General features: G+C 31.2%; 1 protein-coding gene across 2 annotated transcripts; it reads left to right on the forward strand.

The window, feature by feature from the left end:
- The first annotated feature begins 12059 nt into the window (after positions 1–12059).
- On the forward strand, positions 12060–15094 carry VAMP727 (vesicle-associated membrane protein 727). 2 transcript variants are annotated; one of them, XM_039028109.2, is made up of 6 exons: positions 12060–12252; positions 12938–13185; positions 13269–13467; positions 13543–13663; positions 14672–14734; positions 14848–15094. In XM_039028109.2, exons 2-6 carry the CDS (start codon positions 12996–12998, stop codon positions 14989–14991), a joined length of 717 nt encoding a protein of 238 aa, XP_038884037.1. In that variant the 5' UTR covers positions 12060–12252; positions 12938–12995; the 3' UTR covers positions 14992–15094. The 2 variants fall into 2 exon arrangements, with proteins under 2 accessions (XP_038884037.1, XP_090169109.1); XM_090312983.1 differs by having other exon boundaries at positions 12075–12252; positions 13269–13663.
- Positions 15095–21318: the final 6224 nt, after the last annotated feature.

Genomic DNA, 21318 nt, shown 5'->3' on the forward strand with positions numbered 1-21318 from the left:
GTTTTTTGGAACAGATTTTCAAAGTTTAGGGTAAAAATGGAAACTTTCAAAGTTTAGGGGTATAATTGAAATTTAGAATATCTGATTTTGAGGTCGATAGTAAATGTTTTTAGTATGTATGTTAATAGGCTCGTTTTCAAAGTTCAGTTATGTTAATAAAATAAACTAAAATTTTAGGAACAAAATCATATTTAAATTGATATAAAAATACATCTAAATTGACATTTTTTTAAAAGAAAACATTTAAATTGATAGTTACTTAAAAATTTTAACTAATAGAAATACATTTTTAGAATATCAAGTTGCAAATGAAGTAATGATTTGCAACTATTAGCTTTATGTTTGTGTTCACATAATAAAATGAACTTGATTCAAACGAGCTATAAATTAATAATTACTTAGACTAAAATTTCATTTCACACATCGATGTTGATTAGGATTTGAATCTTCATTGATATGTTAGAGGAAATAAAAGATGTCTTAATGACTAAGTTGTGTTATTATTGACCATATATATATACACACACGTGTGTATATATATGTATATATATCCAAGATCGTAATAGATTGAATCTCATCCAAATGAGTTTAAATTAATAATAAACTAACATCAAATAATTATCTAGGTCCAATAGTTATTTAAATTGAAGATTTATACCTAGACTAGTTAGGTTATGTTTAAAGGTACTATCACAAAAGATTATTAAGATTATTACTTATAAGATGATTAATCAAGTTATCACCACAAAAGTCGTTTCTTCTCCCACTTCTACAATTATTAAACTAAAAAGAATTATCTATAATTAGTAGGATAATTGAATTTTATGTTTAATGGAATCCTAAAACTTAGTAGGACTATAAATTTTTAAAAATGTTGAATAAGTAAAAAACTATTAGATATACAATTGAAAATTTAGTGACCTATTGAAAATAAAATTGAAAGTTTAAGGACCACTTAAAATTTTTTAAAATTTGAGAATTTATTAAGCACAAAAGTAAAATTTTAAAAACATATTAAATACTTTTAGGACCTGTTTGGACTGACTTAAGAAAAAAATATTTTTCAAAAAATTCATTTTTATTCAAACTTCATTTTTTTTTTCCCTAAAATGACTTATTTTTTAAATTAAACACTTGAGAATGTATTTAAAACACACTCTTAGATGTTTGGTGTGCAGGTTTGAAATCTTAAACCTGAGAATGTTACGCCTGCAGTTAAGTGGAAGTTTAGATAGCATGAGTTTAAGAAAAACATGTTTGGAGTGCAGATTTTAGAAGTATGGGTTTAAAAAGCCTGGGTTCAAAGTGTAATGAAGTGCACATTTTTAAATCTTGAGTTTTATGGAATATATATATATATATATATATATATATATTATTTAATCAATGGTTAGATTTTAGATTAGTTTAAATTTTTCATTTTAATTATTTTAACCTAGTTAAATTTAAAGTAAACTAAAAAATTTAGAAGAATATCTATTTTTCTTAAAAAAATAAAATTTTGATTTGACTAACATTATACATTTATTTAATTTATTGTTTTAAAATTTGATATTTTGATTTTACTATGTTTTGAAATAAAATTTCATAGACTTTTGTCACTTTAACTAATTTGAAAAAGATCGGACTTTTTACCATAATATGCTAACTTCAAGTTGAAATAAACTAGTATTTTAATCCTAGATTCAATTATTGAAAAATTATGTATATATTTTTTAATCAAATTACATTTGAAGAATAACAAAATCATAAAGTTTGAACTCTAATTTTGTTTTGACCGCTAAATTGTTTCCAACATTGTGGTCCTTTTAGTTTAAAAAATGATTCTAAGTCTTCAAGCTAGTTAAATTGGCTAATGGAAAAAATGAAAATGTATTAAATTAAATTTGAACATTCTACACATATAGCCTAAATAAATATACCTAATTACACAATTGCATTATTATTTTACACAAAAATCTAGCTCAATTTATTTTTTCAACTCTCCTTACTATTTAATTTTTATAATAATAATACCAAAAGAAAAGTTTATTTGATATATATAGTATTCTATATTTGAATTTTCTAAAATTAAATCAGTGTATATTATTGATAAGTGCACGAACAATACGATTTATACAATATGCGTCTTAGAAGAATTTATTCGATGTATATTTACATTTTCTTATATATTTGTAAATAAATACCAAAAAACAAATCATGATATATGCGATATATATTTACATTTTTCATTATATTACTAATATATTTGACTTATATCTAAGATCACAATAAATAGGTGATCGATTTTCAATTAGGAAAAGAGAAGCAAATAAACAAAATCTCATAAAATGAAAGAAATATTAATTTTAAACAAAGAAGGGAAGAGATAATTAAAAAATATAATCTAATAATAATAATTAAAAAAAATCTAAAAAGAAAAAAGAATAAGAAAAAAGAGAAAGTGTATTGTAAAAAAATATTATTATAATTAAACGAGCGATGTGTTGGAATGACTTAGGAAAAAAAGGTTTCCAAAAATTCATTTTTTTAAAAACACTCTTGATTAAAAAAACTCCTTAAAATAAGAACACAAATGTGTTTGGCCACTTTTTCTGAAAAGTATTGTTATATGTAAGTTTATTTGGTTTGTTATGTACTAAAAGTGATTTTATTAATGTTTTTCAAGGTTAGTTGGTGGAGCTTGGAAGTTGGTTTGCGAAGATTGCTAGAATTGATGGCCATAAGTTTGCTTCATCAGAAGTGACGGCTAGAGGTTGGATGGCGGCAATCATCGGAGATGACGGTCGGACTTGGATGAAGGCGATCATTGGAGGTAGTGTCCGGAAGTTGGCCGACAGACTTTCTACATTAAATTAAAAAAAAATTAACCAATTATTCAAACCCATAGAAAAGAGTATAAGAAGTTGAGATTAGGATGCTTAACCCATTTCAAACCTAATTCTTAGATTTTTTTTTAGATCAAACCAAAAAGAAACTTGTAATTTGATTTTTTTTTCTTTTATAATAAAATGAATATACACAAGAAAAATAAATTAAAGCAGAAGGAATTTAATTGAAACAAGTTTCTTTTTCTCAAGTATATAATAGGGGAATAAACAAAAGTGTGTTGTGAACTCGAGGAGCACAAAGGGAACACAGATATCAATAAATATAAATATTAAAATAAATAAAATATAATATAATAAAAAATAAAAAAATATTAAAATAAATTAGACATAATATATAAATAAATAAAATAAAATAGCAAAATATAAAATAAGAAATTTCTCTTAGTTCTCCACTTTCTCAAACTTTCATGGAATTTGCCCAATGTGTGTTCTTCAATCTACCAAATGTCACTCTTTTATAGGCAATTTGGCAAGTAGGAGGTGGATTACATGAACACTAATAATGTGTAATGTTGAGACACATGGACAACATTTTGGGAAATGAAGGCATGACACATGGACAACACTTTGGGAAATGAAAGCATGACACATGGTCAAAGGACATTAAGCATGAGCATCTAATGAGCATATATTATCATAACATATGTAATACTTCCCTTTAGATGCCCATTATATATATTAAATATGCCTAGAAAAAACCTAATGGGAAAAAAATCCTAACGAAGTGAAAAAAGTACATATTTCATACTCTTATAAAGTATATTTACTCCCTCTCATGGAAACATCACTTGAAATCTCTAAGTCGCCGCATTACAATGTTGTGCACTAGTTCTTCAAAGATTGCGGTAGGTAATGCCTTTGTAAATAAGTTTGCTAGGTTATCTTTTGAACAAATTTGTTGTACGGTGATATCACCAAAGCTTCTTGTAGAAAAGCCTTTGGTGAAATATGTTTTTTTTTTCTATCTTTGATGAAATATGCTTTTGTCTATCTCCTTTAATATATCCTCCTTTGATTTATGCATGTTGTGGTGTTTTCGAATAATATTGTTGGAAGATTTTTATTAGAAGACAAACCACATGTTTCACAAATGTGCTAAGTTATTGACCTTAGCCATACACATTCTCGACTAGCCTCGTGAATTGCAAGAATTTTAGCATGATTTGAGGAAGTAGTCGTTTTGGTATGTTTTACTCACCGTCACTATACATCAATTCTTCCACATGTGAATAGATAATCTGTTTGAGATCTAGCTTTGTGTGGATTAAATAAATATTCAGAATCTACATAACCAACTAGATCAAAATTTGATTTATTTGAATAAAACAAACCCATATCAATCGTTCCTCGGAGATAACAGAGTATATGCTTAATTCCAATTCCAATATTTTTTTGTTGGAGAAGAACTATATTTTGCTAATAAAATTACCGAGAATTCAATATCTGGACTTGTATTATTAGCAAGGTACATAAGTGCACAAATTGTACTAAGATATGGTACTTCAGGACCAAGAAGTTCTTCATTATCGTCTCGAGGTCAAAATATATCCTTCTTCACATCTAGTTAACGAACTTCCATTGGGATGTTTAATGGATGTGCTTTGTCCATATAAAAAATTTTCAAATTTTTTCCTGTATAAGTTGGTTGATGAACAAATATCCCATCTACTAAATGTTCAATTTACAAACTCAGGAACAACTTTATTTTTCCAAGATTTTTCATCTCAAATTCTTTCTTAAGATATTCTATTGCCTTTGAAAGCTCTTTAAGAGTCCCAATTATATTTAAGTTATCAACATATACGGTTATAATAACAAACCCTGACAGTGATTTATTTATAAAAATACTTGGACATATTGGATTATTTTGATATTCTTCTTTCAACAAATATCCACTCAGACGATTGTACCACATTCGTCATGATTGCTTCAATCCATATAGCGATCTCTGTAACTTTATTGAATAAAATTCCTGGGAATTTGATTTATATGTTTTTGGTACCTTAAATCCTTCTGGGATCCTCATATAAATATCATTATCAAGAGATCCATATAAATATGTCATGACTGCATCCATAAGATGCCTGCCCAAATTTTCATACACAGTCAGTCCAATTAAATATCTTAATATAATTGCATCCACCACCATAGAATACGTCTACTCATAATCAATACCAAATCTTTGTGAAAAACCTTGTGCAACTAGTCTTGCTTTACTTGTGACCATATTATTTTCATTTATTTTCCTCACAAATACCCATTTGTATCCCACAGGTTTGACACCTTCTGGTGTTCGAACTACTGGTCCAGAAACTTGACTTTTTGAAAGTGAGCTTAATTCTGTCTCAATTGCTTCTTTCCACTGAAACCAATCTTTTATATGTCGATATTCTTCAACAAATTATGGTTAAGAATCCTCATTTTCAGATATAATATCAAGAGCAACATTATATGCAAAAATGTCGTCAATAACTACTTGAGTTCGATTCCATCTTTTTCCTGTCATGATACAGTTGATTGAAATCTCATGATCAAATTTATGTATTCCACCTTCTTCATTAGTCATATCATGAATTTTTTCATGAGTATTTACATCCGCAACCAAATCTTCTTGACTATTAATTATTTTTTTCAAAGATTTTTATTTTTGGAACCCACTGGTTTACCACGCTTTTGGTGTGTTCCAAACTCATTAGTGATAACTTGCTGTGTTGAGATATCAATTTTCGATGGAACATTTGTAGTTGGTGTATGTGATTTAGTTACTTTATTTGCATCTATAAATATATAGATTTGCTATATTTTTCAAATGAATTATCTTCTGAACTTCAAATTCACATTGAACTATATAAGGATCTAAATGAGACAATAACGACGTATTCCATGTAATTTCTTTTTTCAACGTCTTAATTCCTCCCCCTAATGTTGGAAAATCTGTCTCATTAAAATGACAATAAGAAAATCGTGCGGTAAATACATCACCTATCAGGGGTTCAAGATATTTGATAATTGATGGGGAATCATATCCAATATATATTCCTAACCTCATTTGAGGACTCATCTTAGTACGTTATGGTGGAGCAATTGGAACATATACTGTAAACCCCTGGACTTGTTTTACTAGTTAATTAAGTTTAAGTGCTCTTAATTATGAGTTAAAGATGTGTATTAACATCCATGAAAAAAGTAAGTTAAGTGTGTATAATGAATAATGCGTCTGAAATGTAACAAAAGGAAAATTTTCTAAGTGGTCTGACTATATGCGTTCAGGTTGTAAACATGGTTGACACATAGAGAGTTGGAGAAGTCTATTAATGGTAAATTGGAAAAACGGGCAAGAAGATATGTTAAGTGTGGAATGCTGAGTTTTCGGGTGAAGAAGAAGCAAGTTAACACTTCAAAAATTTAGAGAGGATTCCATGCATTGAAATTGTTGGGGTTGATATCCTAAATCTCGTGGTTCTGTAGTTTGTAATTTTAATGTACAAATAATTTTACTTATTTAATAAAATATGAGATGTTTTATTCGACATTTAGTAGCATTAACCCACAATACCAATAAACTAACATCCAAGGTTATCTTTTATAGTTTAAACATGTATGTAGAGACATAGAGGTGGATCATGTTTAAAGTGATAACCTAAATGGTCTGTAGTAGATGGATAAGGCTGGATACCTTATCTTGGTGACATTATGAATATGACCTGCTTTTTAGATATTCAATTGTTGTAAAGTGCTACAAATGATATGATTATGATCATCTTGGGAATTCATCTGATTGGAGAGCTGGGAACACAACCACACAAGACGTAATTAAGTAGATAAATTATTCCTTTAAGGGCTGATTTCGAGGCTTGAATGATGTGAAGCTGCATCCTCTCTTGGTCCGAGAGGGGTTTAGTCATAGTTGGACTATGAATTATTGTTCATTAGAGGGATCAGTGGTACTTAAGGAGTTAGATGTAACTATAGGGATTATGACTTATTGTTCATCATACTGTTAACAGGTTATATCTAATGGACACATAAATATATTTGTAGTGCGAAGAGTGCAGTTGTCGGTCTTTAGTGGAGTGACAGACTATTAAAGGAGTTTAATTAATTATTCAAATACCATTGAAGCTTCAATCTATAGGTCCATAAGGTTCCCTCTGTCGCTCAACAGGGATTATTGAGAATCAATTTTGGATTAATTTGAATTGTTCAAATTAATTTAGGGAATTAATTATATGTGATATAATTATATTAAATTAATTATATATGACATAATTAATATAATGTATTTGATACATTATAATATAAAATTTATTTGAGATCAATTAAATATTTGAATATGATTCAAACACTAATTATATGGATGAGATTCATATAATTAAATTTAATATGAATTTGATTTATATTAAATACCATGTATTATTGAGAGAATTAATAACTATAGGTTATATTGTATTTAATACAATATAAAAATTATAGGTTATGTGTTATATATGATATAACACATATATGCATATAATATGTAACACCCCCGGAGTTTTTTTTCAAGAATGAACTTTCGAGGACGAAAGTTCTTTGAGGAGGGAAGAATATAACACCTCGTACATTTTTTAGTAATAATGTAATTTTAGTAACTTTATTATTTGGAATTTCAGTAATTGTTATTAGTTGGAGGACATTTTTGGAATTTTGGCGTGAAATTATACAAATTGGAAACTAATGGAAGGAATTAATTTTCTTTTGAAACGGAAAGGAATTTAATAGTATAAAACGGAAATGAATTAAATGTAATTATATTTATTTCTTTTTTTGTTTTATTATTATTATTATTATTATTATTTTTATAAAAAGTCAAACCCCACCCCCTTTTTCTTCCTCACGCTCGTGAGCCTGTCCGACGCCGCCTAAAGCCGCCGCGTCAGTTTATTATTCATGACCTCCGTCCACCACTACTTAAGCGTCGTTCGCTTTTGCCGTCACTGGATCTATTGATTTGTGTAAGATTTCTGCCATTTGGGTTTGTTTTCGGTTGATTCTTGAATACTCATTTACTTTTGGCATCAATTGGTTGATACCCATTGTGTTTCAACTTTGGATTCAAGTTTGTGAAGGTATTGAGGTGTTGTTTAGTGAAGTTGGAGTTTGTTTTAGCGAGTTTTGGTAAGTTTTATGCTTTGATGACCCTCTTGTGGATTAATTTTGGTTGTTGAGAAATTTTGGTAAAGTCATTTGGAAGTAATTTTTTTGACGAAGCTACATATGGATAATTTATTTGAGACATTGGTAGTGAAGTATGTATTTGATTCAAGCTTTGATCATGTAAGCCTAATTTCAAATTATGATTAGGGGGTTGATTCAAGAATTTCATTCAAAATGAAGAAGAGTTTGGTTTGCTAATTATTTGGGCTTAAAATTGGAGGTTTGGAAGGTGAATTCGAATTGGACCACACCTTAGGTAAGGTTATCTGGAAATATTTTGTAATATTTGGGTGTTTGGAATTTGGCCTTAACTATTAATTTTAAAGTTTGGTTTATGTTTAAGCTTGATTAAGGATTCAAGAATTACACAAAGATTCAATTGCTTTTTGGTTCGACCTAATATCAAGGCAAGTAATCTTACTACTGGAACTACCCACGGGCCAGACACTGGATGTATGTTAGCATGATAAATGTATGTTATGGCAGAATGTTAGCATGATAGACTGATAGTATGATATGATCAAAGTATGTTCTGGTATGAGATCTGAATTATTTAATTATGCACATAGACACTTGAATGCTAGTATGAGATGGTGTGTACTTCTATATAGTTGTATTTGATTTGATGATGTTGAGGTATATATGTATGTTGTAGAACCATGATGTTGAGGTATACATGTATGTTGTAGAACCATGATGTTGAGGTATATGTGTATGTTGTAGAGCCATGATGTTGAGGTTTATATGTATGTCATAGATTCGTACAATGATGATTATGATGTTGAGACTGTGCAAATGTCCTTACTGATTAGTTAGATGCCTATTAGATTTTGTGTTTCTTTCGGGATTCACCAGTTTATGTTTCCTTCGGGATTCACCAATTTGTGTTTCCTTCGAGATTCACCAGTTTGTGTTTCCTTCGAGATTCACCAGTTTGTGTCTCCTTCGGGATTCACCAGAGATTGTGGACATACTTAACTACAGTAGGATAAGACTCAGTCTCCTTGTTTCATGTGCATATGTGTCTCATGAGGACTAGAGCAGTTTATATGTATCATCAGAGGTGGGTATCTAGAGAACATAGATGCCCAGCCTGACCCCAGTAGTAGGGTTACTTACTGAGTATTTTATACTCATTCTTTCTCATGTTGTTGTTTCAGGTAAGAGTAGAGACGCGCTGGCGAATGACAAGTGAAATCCGTGATCGAGCCACTGGGACCAGTTTTTATGCTTCCGCTCATAAGACTTAGATTTCCTTCATGTTTTTGCTAAATTTTCAATTTTGATGTTTGAAACTTATTATTAAGAATTGTTTTTCATACTTATTTATTAACCTTTATGATTTATGGATACCCTATTATTGTTTTTAATATTTGCATTTAATAAAGGAGTTTTGAACTCCCCTTATCTATTTAGCATTTATTTCATCATAAAAGAGTGTCGTTTTAAGTTCTATGCATGCATGTATTTTAGTAACGACCTAACTTAAGTCCTAGGGGGTCGGGTCTTTACATAATAAGTTAGTTATTATATATATATATAATTATTATTTAAATAATTTTTTTTTTTTGAAAATTAAAGGGTGGGAAAACTTCCCTCCCTTTAATTCTCTCCCAATCAATTATGTGGTGAGTGGGTAATTTGAAGAAGATTCCTCTTTATCATCTTCTTCTTCATAGAGAGGTTCGGTGTGCATGTTTTTTCAAGATCTCCCTGTCCAAAAACTGCATTTTCTCTCTAATCTTTCTTTCCTCTTCCCAAAAGATCTCAGAGTCTAACACTCTTGAGGATTCTCTTTCCTTACAGAGAATACAGAGGAAATATTTATGGTGGTGTCCTCATTGATGGCCATTAGTTCGTGAAGAAAAAGAATTACGTGGAGAATGGTTCTTTAAGAGTAAGCATGATCCAAACCCCTCTCTATTTTATTAAAGAAGCATGTTATTATTTTTCTGTTGATATGCATATTTTATGTGTTGTAAATTTCTGATTTTGAGAAAAATCTAAAATTGGGACGATCCCGCTTCAGCTATAGACCTCGAGGTTCCTTTAGAAATTATGAGGTGCCACGCGTCTAGTCTGGTTGAACTATGCAAGCAGAGGTCCAAGAAAGGGGGCGTTATGACTAAGTACAACAAAGTGGTATGAAAAATTTATGCAACAAACTTTGTATATTAATGTTGAGCTAAGTTGACAGGTGATGCAACAGAAGAGCATGCATTGAAGGGAGAAGGCTTGAGTGGCCACAAGGCCATACGATAAAGTTTAAGCTAAGAATTCAACTTAATTAACGAGTAAGTAAGCCAGATAGTAGCCTTGTAAACGTTAATGAAAGGATAAGCATGCCAGGTGGCATTTAATTAAGCGAACTCTTCATGCACTCTTAAGCATAAATAGGCTTAGTAACGAAGGAAACTGTTTTATTAAATGTTTTCTAACGTCTAAATTAGGAGTGTTGCTGCCATATGAAGATTTTGAAGGTTGAAGAATTTTTGGCCAGCTAAAAAGAAAAGGTTGAGGAATTTCTAATCGATTCCAGAAGAAATAATGCTCATATTCTAAGGTAAGTAAAAGATAAGATGTTTTTTTTAGCAATTTCCTAAAAAGGAGTTATTTTTTATGAATATTGGAATTAAATTAAGAAATTTGTAAGATTGAATATGAAAATGATGTTGTGGATGAATAAGCAAGTAGCTGCATATTAAGAACAAGCAAGCAGCTGATCCAGTGATGTTATGCATTGACGCATACAACATAGTCAATCCACAACGAAGGCGCTTTGAGTACATCGCATAGACCGAGAAGGCGTTTCAATGCTTGCCAAAGCACCTTGAGGAAGGATTTTTAATTATCAGCCAAGTTATAAGGTAAGATGGCTAAGGATAGCCGATGCGGTGAAGATAGTTCGATGCATCAAACTTAGTCATGATGCGATGACTATTAGTATGTGGTGAAGTTAAGTTATGCATTAAGCTCAAAAGGGAGCTAAGTATACTGACTAAGAGACCTTTCTTTTTCAGGGTAAACATAAATAGGAGAGGTGTACAACCTTTTGGATAAGTAGCTTAAGATAGTGAGTGACAAGTATTAATAAATGTTTTTCCAATGTTAGTTTTATGAATGATTTTAACACATAAGCATTTTATATGAGGTTTTTATACCATGATTTTCTTAAATGCATGCCTTAATGTATGTATATTCCAAAACTCACCAAATGCCTAGACAATTTGGCAAGTGGAAGGTGGATTACATGGACAATAATAATATGTAACAACATTTTGCGAAATGAGAGTATAACACATAATCAATAAACACTAAACATGGACATCTAATGAATATCTATTATCAATTATAAGTAGAACCATAATCATTATTACAGTATCAACTTAATGAGTGATGAAAATGTCTAATTTCCCCCTTTTTTAATGGGTAAAAAAATAGGAAACAGTTTTACTTAGTTAAAATGTTAATTTTAAGTTGTTAATTAATTATATTTTTATTATCTAAAAAATTAGTTATATTTTATTATATAAAAATTAATTTAAGTTGTTAACTAATTGTCTTTTTATTATTTAAAAAATTAATTATATTTTATTATATAAAAATTATTATTTTCTTAAATAGTTAAATTACAAATTTAATTCATGAACTTAAAGATTCGTGTCTATTTTTTATTTTTAAATTCATAAATGTAGTTCTTATAACTTTGAATTTTTTTATAATTAAAAATCTACCCGACACAAAATTAAAAATTAGGTATTCTATTTGATATAAAATTTAAATTTAATAAATCAATTATGAATTTATCACAATCTCTAACCTCTTAAATCTAAATACACGTCAACATCACTGAACTAAACTCACCTTGACATAAAGTTAAAAATTTAAGAATCTTATGAAACATTTTTTTTAAAAAAAAAAAATTAACGACAAATTAAATTTTATTAATTTGAGTAGAATATAAAAATATAAGCTGGTATTTTATAAATTATAACATTTTCAGAGACTTGTTCCTAAACGGAGACGGACGGTTAAACTGATCGAGGTTCGGCTTCCTTTATATATATGACCCCTCCCTTTTTCTTTCCCCAGTTTCATGAATTCTTCAAACTGATCGATCTTTTAGCTTCCATCTTACGTGAAGTTGACTAGAGATTTCCAGTTTAAGGTTCGCAATTTCCTCTTTGTTCTTCGATTTTTACTTTCTGATTGGATCGTCGGATTTAATTTTGTTTTTTGTGAGTAATTCTGGAAGAATCTGTTTAGGGTTTGATTTGTTTCCCGTACTCTTTCGTAATCAGCATTTGTTTCATCTCCTCTTCGTTCGTCGTAATGTACAATTATTGTTTTCTTTGTGATTTGGAGTTATTGATTATCTGACGGAATAATTGGGGTTTTTCGTATGCGGTTTGGTGTATTTGATGCAATTGTGTATTGGGTAGTACTTCATTTGATTGATTAGTTATTGTTTTTTATTTCAACTTTACTGCCATAGAAAACAAAATATACAAGTTCCTGGTTCTTTGATTGGCCTTTGTTAATTTGGGCTCAGTTTGTATATACTGCTAGTATGCAAACTTTACAAACAATAGGAATTAACTTAGCTGAATAACCTTCACCCAAGATCTAGGAATTTAAATGATAAGTGTTCATACGAGATTTCAAAAAGAGAAGCCCCAATAGGCAACAGTTATAGGTAACTGAGCTTAGTTGCAAATTGAATGAGAATAGATTAACGGAAAGGGTAGCCACGTATCATGTTATTAACTAAAATTTTGGGAATTTTCTCATGTTTCCTACCTCTAGGTTGAGAATGAAATTCAATTAACTATGTTCGTTTAATTTTTTTGTAGGTTACTGCTGCAGTTTGTGAGTGCTACTACTTTGATTCTTCTCAGATAACAGTGAGAGATGAGTCAGAAAGGCCTAATATATAGCTTTGTTGCTAAAGGAACTGTTGTTTTAGCAGAACACACATCATTCTCAGGGAATTTTAGTACCATTGCTGTTCAATGCTTACAGAGATTGCCTTCTAATAGCAGCAAGTGCACATACTCATGTGATGGGCATACATTCAACTTTCTTCTTGACAGTGGATTTGGTATTGTGTTTTCTTAAGTTCGGCAATGTACTTGTTTTGACTTCACTGGAACATGTTGCTGAAAATGTTTGATTGATTTGCAGTTTTTCTGGCTGTTGCGGATGAATCAGTTGGAAGGAATATGCCATTTGTATTTCTTGAGCGTGTGAAAGATGACTTTAAACAGCGTTATGGTTCAAGTATCAAGGATGAGAACCCTCACCCACTTGCAGATGATGAGGATGATGATGATTTATTTCTAGACCGATTCAGTGTTGCATACACTCTTGACAGAGAATTTGGGTATGCCTATGTTTATTATCAATGTTTGAGCCTGTGTCGTACATTTTACCTAACGACCTCTAATTTTCATGATAGGCCAAGGCTTAAGGAGCACATGCAGTACTGCATGAACCACCCAGAAGAAATGAGTAAACTTTCCAAGCTGAAGGCTCAAATAACAGAGGTGAAAGGAATTATGATGGATAACATTGAAAAGGTTAGGCTTCTTGTTTTATGAAATCATGCAATTTCTGCTCAAGATTTTCTATTGAGGTTTTGAGAGAGTTTCTTTTGCATAATCACTATTGTGCATAATGTATAAACTTGAAAGTACTTTGCACTCTCTTGGCAAATGTATCGAATCTCATTAAACATGTATCTAGGCATACCCCTGTTGCATTTTGGTATCCTGGTAGGTACATCAGCCAAGTAGCATATTAGCCAAGAGCATGGAACATAGTTTTGCTCCCTTGAAGTAATACAGGCAATATTTTAGATTTCAGTGATTATGTTGCAAGGAAATGAAAAAATAAAAATAAAAAAAATATGACACTAGTGTGTTGCTTGCTTGTTTTCAAAGGATCGGATTTTCATCTGGACCAGTTGAAGAATAATTATGTGAAGAATTTGGTATAGGTCAGTTATGGATAAAGTGGACTGGAATTGATCAAATATCTCACATTGCCCCCTTTTCTGCCCTTCCTTGCTTCTCAATACAGCCGTTGGAAATGATTGTGGTGATTTTGGGCAATGTAGCATCACTTTGGCATTTAGAATATGATTAAAATATGAATATTTGATAGCTGACATGAGAACTTGATCTTTTCAATTTTTTAACCGATGAACAAAAGATTTTTCATTACTCGATGTTTTATTTTTGATCAAGTAAAGGAAATTGTTGGACCACCTATGCCGATTAAAGTCACTGAATTGAGATCTTGCTTGGGAGATTGGCAAAAGGAGAAAAAACCATGCCATATTTTTTTGTGCAGTTTAAGTATATATGACTACTTTTGTTTCCTGTAATAAAGAGGGAGAGAGAGATGCTTAGAAGTTTCTTCTGCAAATAAACTGAAAATGAGGAGTTTTCTTCCATTTAGCCGCACTCGCCGCCACTAAGTTGTTCGTACCTAAGACGAGGGAGATTTGGGGATTGGAAATCTGGAACTTATCTTTCTCAGCTGTTCTAAATAGATATGATATCAATTTCCTGCTTCTCTTGCAGGTTTTGGATCGTGGTGAACGGATCGAGCTTCTGGTGGACAAAACAGAAAACCTACAATTTCAGGTATGCATCATTTAAACTATCAGTTGAGAACTTTGAATGGGAACTAGGAAGTTGAAGATAATATAAATCATATACCTTTCTTGTTTAACATTCGGATTTCTGTTTAAATTTAGGCTGATAACTTTCATCGACAAGGAAGGCAACTTCGCCGAAAAATGTGGCTTCAGAGTTTACAAATGAAGCTGATGGTTGGGGGAGGAATCTTGATCTTGATCATCATACTTTGGTTTATTGTATGCGGTGGTTTCAAATGTTGATTTGGTAAAGTTAGTAACAGACGAGTGTTTTCAGTTGGCTATGTATGCAAGGAAACTGTTACCAAATCTATATATATATGATATGCCTTGTCTCTTATTCTAATTTGTAATTAGCATTCTATAATTAAATCACCTGTTATTTTTTTTTTTGTTGGGTTTCTTCTATCTGTTTTGTGTTGAAGAATCTGTGTTGAAAATGAAATTACCTTACACTCTGTTTAATTATACGGTCAATTTGGTTGGCGTTACTATTATGGGGACAGGGTTTGATCTTGCAAAGGGCTCTTCCATGATATGTTATTCTTCTTACCTGCAAAATGTACTTGTAATTTACTTTGCTTCCTTTCTTAATTTGTATTAACTTCGAAGACTATGTTTACATTGGTTTATGCTTTCTTTGGTAATACTTTGCTATTATTATGAATTCTTCAGGCCTAATTCTTGGTTGAAAGGTCATTCAATGACTTTCATTTTTTAAAACAAGAATAAAAAGTAGGCAACAAAACAAAGAAAGTCAAAAGAGAAAATTTTTTGTCACATGATTGAACTATTAGGTGTAGTGCACCCAAACATTTTTCTTCTTGTTTATAATTTTAATACGAAAAATGCTTAGATGCAACCCTTGTGCAATTCAATCTATCCAAATTGTCCAATCACAAATTATCACATGGTAAATTTTTTTCTTTAAGGATGTTTTTTCCATTTTTGTGATTAAATGAGATGTATAGAGATGTGTGTAGTATGAGCTAGAGGTTTTCAAAAAATCATGATAAAAAAATATCAATCACTCAATTCAACTTGTGTCGTTTGGGTTGGGTTATTAAATAAGTGAAAATTTTATGAGTTGAGTTGATTTATGATTTCACCTAATATAATCCAAATAAACCTGTACAACTTATTATTAACTTTAATATATATATATATATATATATATATATATATATATATTCATGTTGATTTTCGTTTTATTTAATTTTATTATTTTTCTAATAATTGATTCTCCAACCACTCTTAAAAAATAGTTTCTAGCACTTTGAAAAAAATTTATTATATAAACTGAAATTGAGTTGTCAATATTAACTCAATATATGAAAATAATTAAATTAGATTTTTACGTGTTTGCATTTTACTTCTTTTTAGGACAAAATTTTAAATAAATGATTAGAGTAATCTGAATATTTCATGGTTGAGTTCATTTCTTAATAAGATTATTTGGGTTAAGAAATTTATAATCCAAACAATTGGATTTGGTCTAAAAAATTCTTCAAACCCAACCCAGCCCACCATCATCCTAATGTAAGCTGCAACACAATTTACTCCTTTAATATTCCTAAAAGTCAAATAGCAATTATCAAAGAAGATTTAAGTTATATATACATTTGACAGACAGTATCTGAACCCCTTTCTTTTTTTAAAAAAATATCGAAATGGTAAATTATGAGGCTCATTGACCCATGAATTTAAAATTTTATTAATTTCTAAATTTAACATAATTTTTTCCCTGTTGTTGATGGGATGATGTTTATAACATGAAAAGTGGCATCCTTTGATTGATGAAGCTGTTTCATACCATATCCAATTGCAAATTAACACATTAACGGCTAGTGCATGTTTCTTTTTCTTTTTCTTTTTCTTTTTTAAATAATAAAAAAGAATAATTATCCAATTATTTCCAATATCGATTCTTTTGAATTTTGAATCTCATTAAGCTACTGTTTCACTATTTTTAATCATTTTGAAAAAGACATTTCAAATTACTCACATTAGAAAAATTGTTTCGATTTAAAGATTGTAAACTATTTATTCATTTTTTGAGTACAGCCAAAATATTTCTTATTAAATAAATAATTATGTTAAAAACAAAAACATTTTTGGTTGTTGAGACTGGGAAATATATATATAGATACTTTTTAATTTTTGCTCCCAAATACCGAAAAGTGATATTTTAATCATTGATGTTTGAAATTTTGTTCAAAATTAGTTGTCATTAATTTAAAATGATGAGATTAATTTATTATATGTATATATTTCTTTGATTATGTGACCTCATTTCATACAATGAAAAAAGTAATAAAATTTGCCACGTCACATAAAAATTAATAACATAAGAAAAGCTTTACCATTAGTTTACTTGTGATTTAAATTTTGAGGTTTTGCCCATCAAAAAAGTGATATTCTAACAACTAATTTGAACAAATTTTCGAACATCAATCACCAATGGTTAAGTTAATATAAAAAAATATTTTCCATAATCTATTTAAAAAAAACTACCTATTTTTTTTTCTTCTTACGCTTAAATTTAAACTTCCAATCTTAAAAATGAAGGGTATAAATTTTAACAACGGTCACTATCAAACTCTACTTATGTTGGCATCATCTATTATATCTATATACTATAATTAAAGAAAAATATGCAACATAATAGTCTCTTGTTGGAGATGCATACTATTTTAATTTGAGTTATAACAATTTGTGGTTTGGATGTTATTTTAGTTTGGATAGAAAATAGGTAACACGGTAACAATGAGAGAAAGAGAGGATAAATAGGAAATGATAAACAAATGATAAACATTGTAACATAGGGACATTTGAAATAGTAATACTGTAATTAATTCTAGGTTATAATAATTATAAATGTTAACTAATTATATAGTTAATGATAGATTATAATACTTTAATTAATGGTATATTATAATGAGTGAGCTACTATATTAAATATTCAAATAAAGCACCTTAAGAGTCTACTATAATGATAATTTAACCATTATAAATTGAAGTTTGAGCATTGCATTTACTTAATCCTTAAACTTAAAAAAGTTTTAATTGCATTCTCGATCTTTGCATCCTAACATTTATTTAGCCATTACCATTACAACAATAACAAAATATTATCTAGTTACATTTCATTAATGAGCCTATTATATTAACATCTCAAAATTCCATGTCTCCATAATTCAAATCTCAAACTCCACAATTTTTTACTATTTTTTTTAATAAAAAGTAATAAATATTTTATTTATTTGTTAGGATATTGATTCTTGTAGGATTTTATTATCGTAATGTATTGGTACAATCTTTTGGAATAGCAACTAAACGATGAATATCTTTATTAAACGATGTGAGACAAACAGATACTAGATGATCACTTATCAAATTTCCAACTATCGTTTACAAAACTCTATACGATCGCTTACAGTCTCTACACGATCGTTGTGTAACACTAGACGATCGTCCACAAACAACCCGCGATCGTTTATAATGTACTATACGATTGCTTACCAACCACTGCACGATCACTTACCAGATTCTACACGATCGCCTACCAAATGCTACACGATCGCTTAGTTGTAGTAGATGATGAGCGACACACTACGATGACTTCTCCATGATAGAGACTTTCGAACTCCCATTCTCGAGAGCTCTCATTTCTCACTCCTGATATTCAGACTTTCTTGCCTCCCTTTCGATTTCTTTCCTCTTTTTAAACCTCAACTTCTCCCAACGGTATTGAAACTAATCCTTAACCGATTCAACCGCTGATTTCCCCTTATCTCTTTTATTCTTTCTTTTTTGATACAACATGATTGGAGACCTATCATTACCTCCCCCCCCCCCCCACTTTTACCTAGTCCTTAAGGTAAAGTTCTGTCTGTCCAGCTCCCTTTTTGGCAGTCTTCTTCATTTTCTCTTGAGCCACTCTTAAACGCTCATGAAGTACTCACATGGCAGCATCCCATATCTTCATAGTACATTTTAGACTAACCCTTACCTTTGTCAGACTTGGATTCTCTTGCAGGGTAATCTTCCGACCCTCATGACAAATGACATTGTTAGGTTCTGCCAATCTACCTCTGGTTTCCCCAAAGAGTGTAGCCATTGCATCCCCAAAATCACGTCAACACTTTCCAACTCCAATAGTATGAAACTATCACACACTCTCCAATCTCCCAGCCTCATTTCCACATTTTTGCGTACTCCTTTTCCTCGCAAAGCAGTTCCAGGTCCTAAAACTATTTCGTAATTAGTCGTGTCTGTGATGTTCAACTGCAGCAGATTCGCTAGACCCTCTGATATGAAGTTATGTGTGGCTCCACAGTCTATCAACACCACCACCAATTCTCCTTTGATATCTCCTTTAATCTTCATTGTTCGTGGGTTCGTCAATCCCACAACTAAGTTCACAGACAGTTCAGTAATAGATGAAATTTCCTCACTCAACGTCAACATACGCAATTCTAACGTCTCTTCTCTTGCTTCGTCGTCTTCACACAATTCCCATTCCTCATCGGACGTCTGCACCACAAGTAATCTCAATTCTCTCAACTCTCACCCTTTGCACCGACGCCCAACAGTATACTTTTCGTCGCACCGAAAACAGAGTCCCTTTTTCCTTTTTGACTAAAATTCAGCATAAGTTAATCTTCTTGTCGAAATTTCTCCTTGGTTATTATTGTTCGACGTCTTTCGCAACATGACTGTCCTCATTGGAAATGAGTCACTGGTCTTCCCTCCCTCTTTCAGTTCACTTCCACCTACTGATTTACTCACATTTTCAGTATCAAAATTTGAAGAGTTCGAATTTTGGAATTTACCTCCGTATGTTCGTGTTCGTCCCGTTTTGACCTGCTCATTTTCTCTATCTTCAACACACTGTGCCAGCGACATCATTTACGCTAACCCGGTGGGATCCCAGCATTCAACTTCCGCCTTTATTCATGGCACTAAACCGTTCATGAATGTCTCCTCAAGAACCTTGTTCGGCAGATGAGGCAGCGACGCTACTAACTTATCGAACAGATTTCGATATTCCTCCACCGTCGTTTCTTGTTTAATAGCCAAGAATCTTCCATAGATCGATTCCTCTCTTAAAGATCGGAATCACACTAGCATCATTTTCTTCAAATCTTCCCAGTCTTTGAATGACTATCTGCCTTCCTTCGACCAGTGCCAATCTAATACGGCGCCATCGAAACTCACAACCACCACTGTCATCTTCTCAAATTCAGTCAACTTATGAATTTAAAAATAGCGGTCTGCTCTGAATAACCACGCGTCTGGATCGCATTTGCTAAACACAAACATTTCTACTTTTTTGAATTTGCTTCAGTCGCAAATCGCATCTTCTCCGGTGGCTTTCACCGAATTATTTGCTTTATACACATTATGGGTATTCGATCTTTCTGCCTCTTCCGTCACTTTTGCCTTTCTCTTGGCCATTTCCATAACATAAGAAATGAATATTTGTTGATGTTTCTCTGCTTGCAATCCCAAACTCTCAATGCTCTTTGCTAACGATGCCAAATTCTCCTCTATGGTTGGCAATTTTTGTATTTCGACTCTGAATCCCAAGATCACTTGTTCTAGTAATTCCAGTTTCTATTCAAAACATTTCTGAACCATGCTTGCCCAGGTGGTTGCTTTGATACCAATTTGTTAGGATACTAATTCTTGTAGGATTTTATTATCGTAATGTGTTGGTACAATCTTTCAAAATAGCAACTAAATGATGAATGAATTCTTTATTAAACGATGTGAGACAAACAGATACTAGACGATCACTTATCAAATTCCCAACGACCGTTTACAAAACTCTATACGATCGCTTATAGTCTCTACACGATCGCTGAGTAACACTAGACGATCGTCCACAAATACCTAGCGAATGTTTACAATGTACAATACGATTGCTTACTAACTACTACACGGTCGCTTACCAGATTTTACATGATTGCCTACCAAATGCTACACGATCACTGAGCTCTACTACACGATCGCTTAGTTGTAATAGGTAATGAGCGACACATTACGATGACTTCTCCATGACAAAGACTTCCGAACTCCCACTCTCGAGAGCTCTCCTTCCTCACTCCTGATATTCAGACTTCCTTGCCTCTCTTCCGGTTTCTTTCCTCTTTTTAAACCTCAACTTCTCCCAACGACATCGAAAGTAATCCTTAACTGGTTCAACCGCCGACTTCCCCTTATCTCTTTTATTCTTTCTTTTTTGATATAATATAATTGGAGACCTATCATTATTCTATTGAATCATGTTTGCGAATCTCACAATCAATTGATTATGGGAGGAGTACCTTATGTTTCTTTTAAATATTGTGAGATCTCATTTTTCTATAAAGAAATCCTTGACATGTGTCTTACAAGACGGTGTCTTCTTGTCAAAACGAGCATAACTCAACTAGCATACAAGTGTGTTATTGACCACTAGGTGGTGATTCGAATCCCTTACCACACAAAAATATGGTGTCTCTTTGGATTCATGAGGTTTTATGTGAAAATTAATTGGTAATGGAAATAGTAGCTGAAGTTATA

The sequence above is a fragment of the Benincasa hispida genome, chromosome 4, assembly GCF_027475165.1.
Source record: "Benincasa hispida cultivar pf3 chromosome 4, pf3_genome.v1.1, whole genome shotgun sequence".
Taxonomy (NCBI): Eukaryota; Viridiplantae; Streptophyta; class Magnoliopsida; order Cucurbitales; family Cucurbitaceae; genus Benincasa; species Benincasa hispida.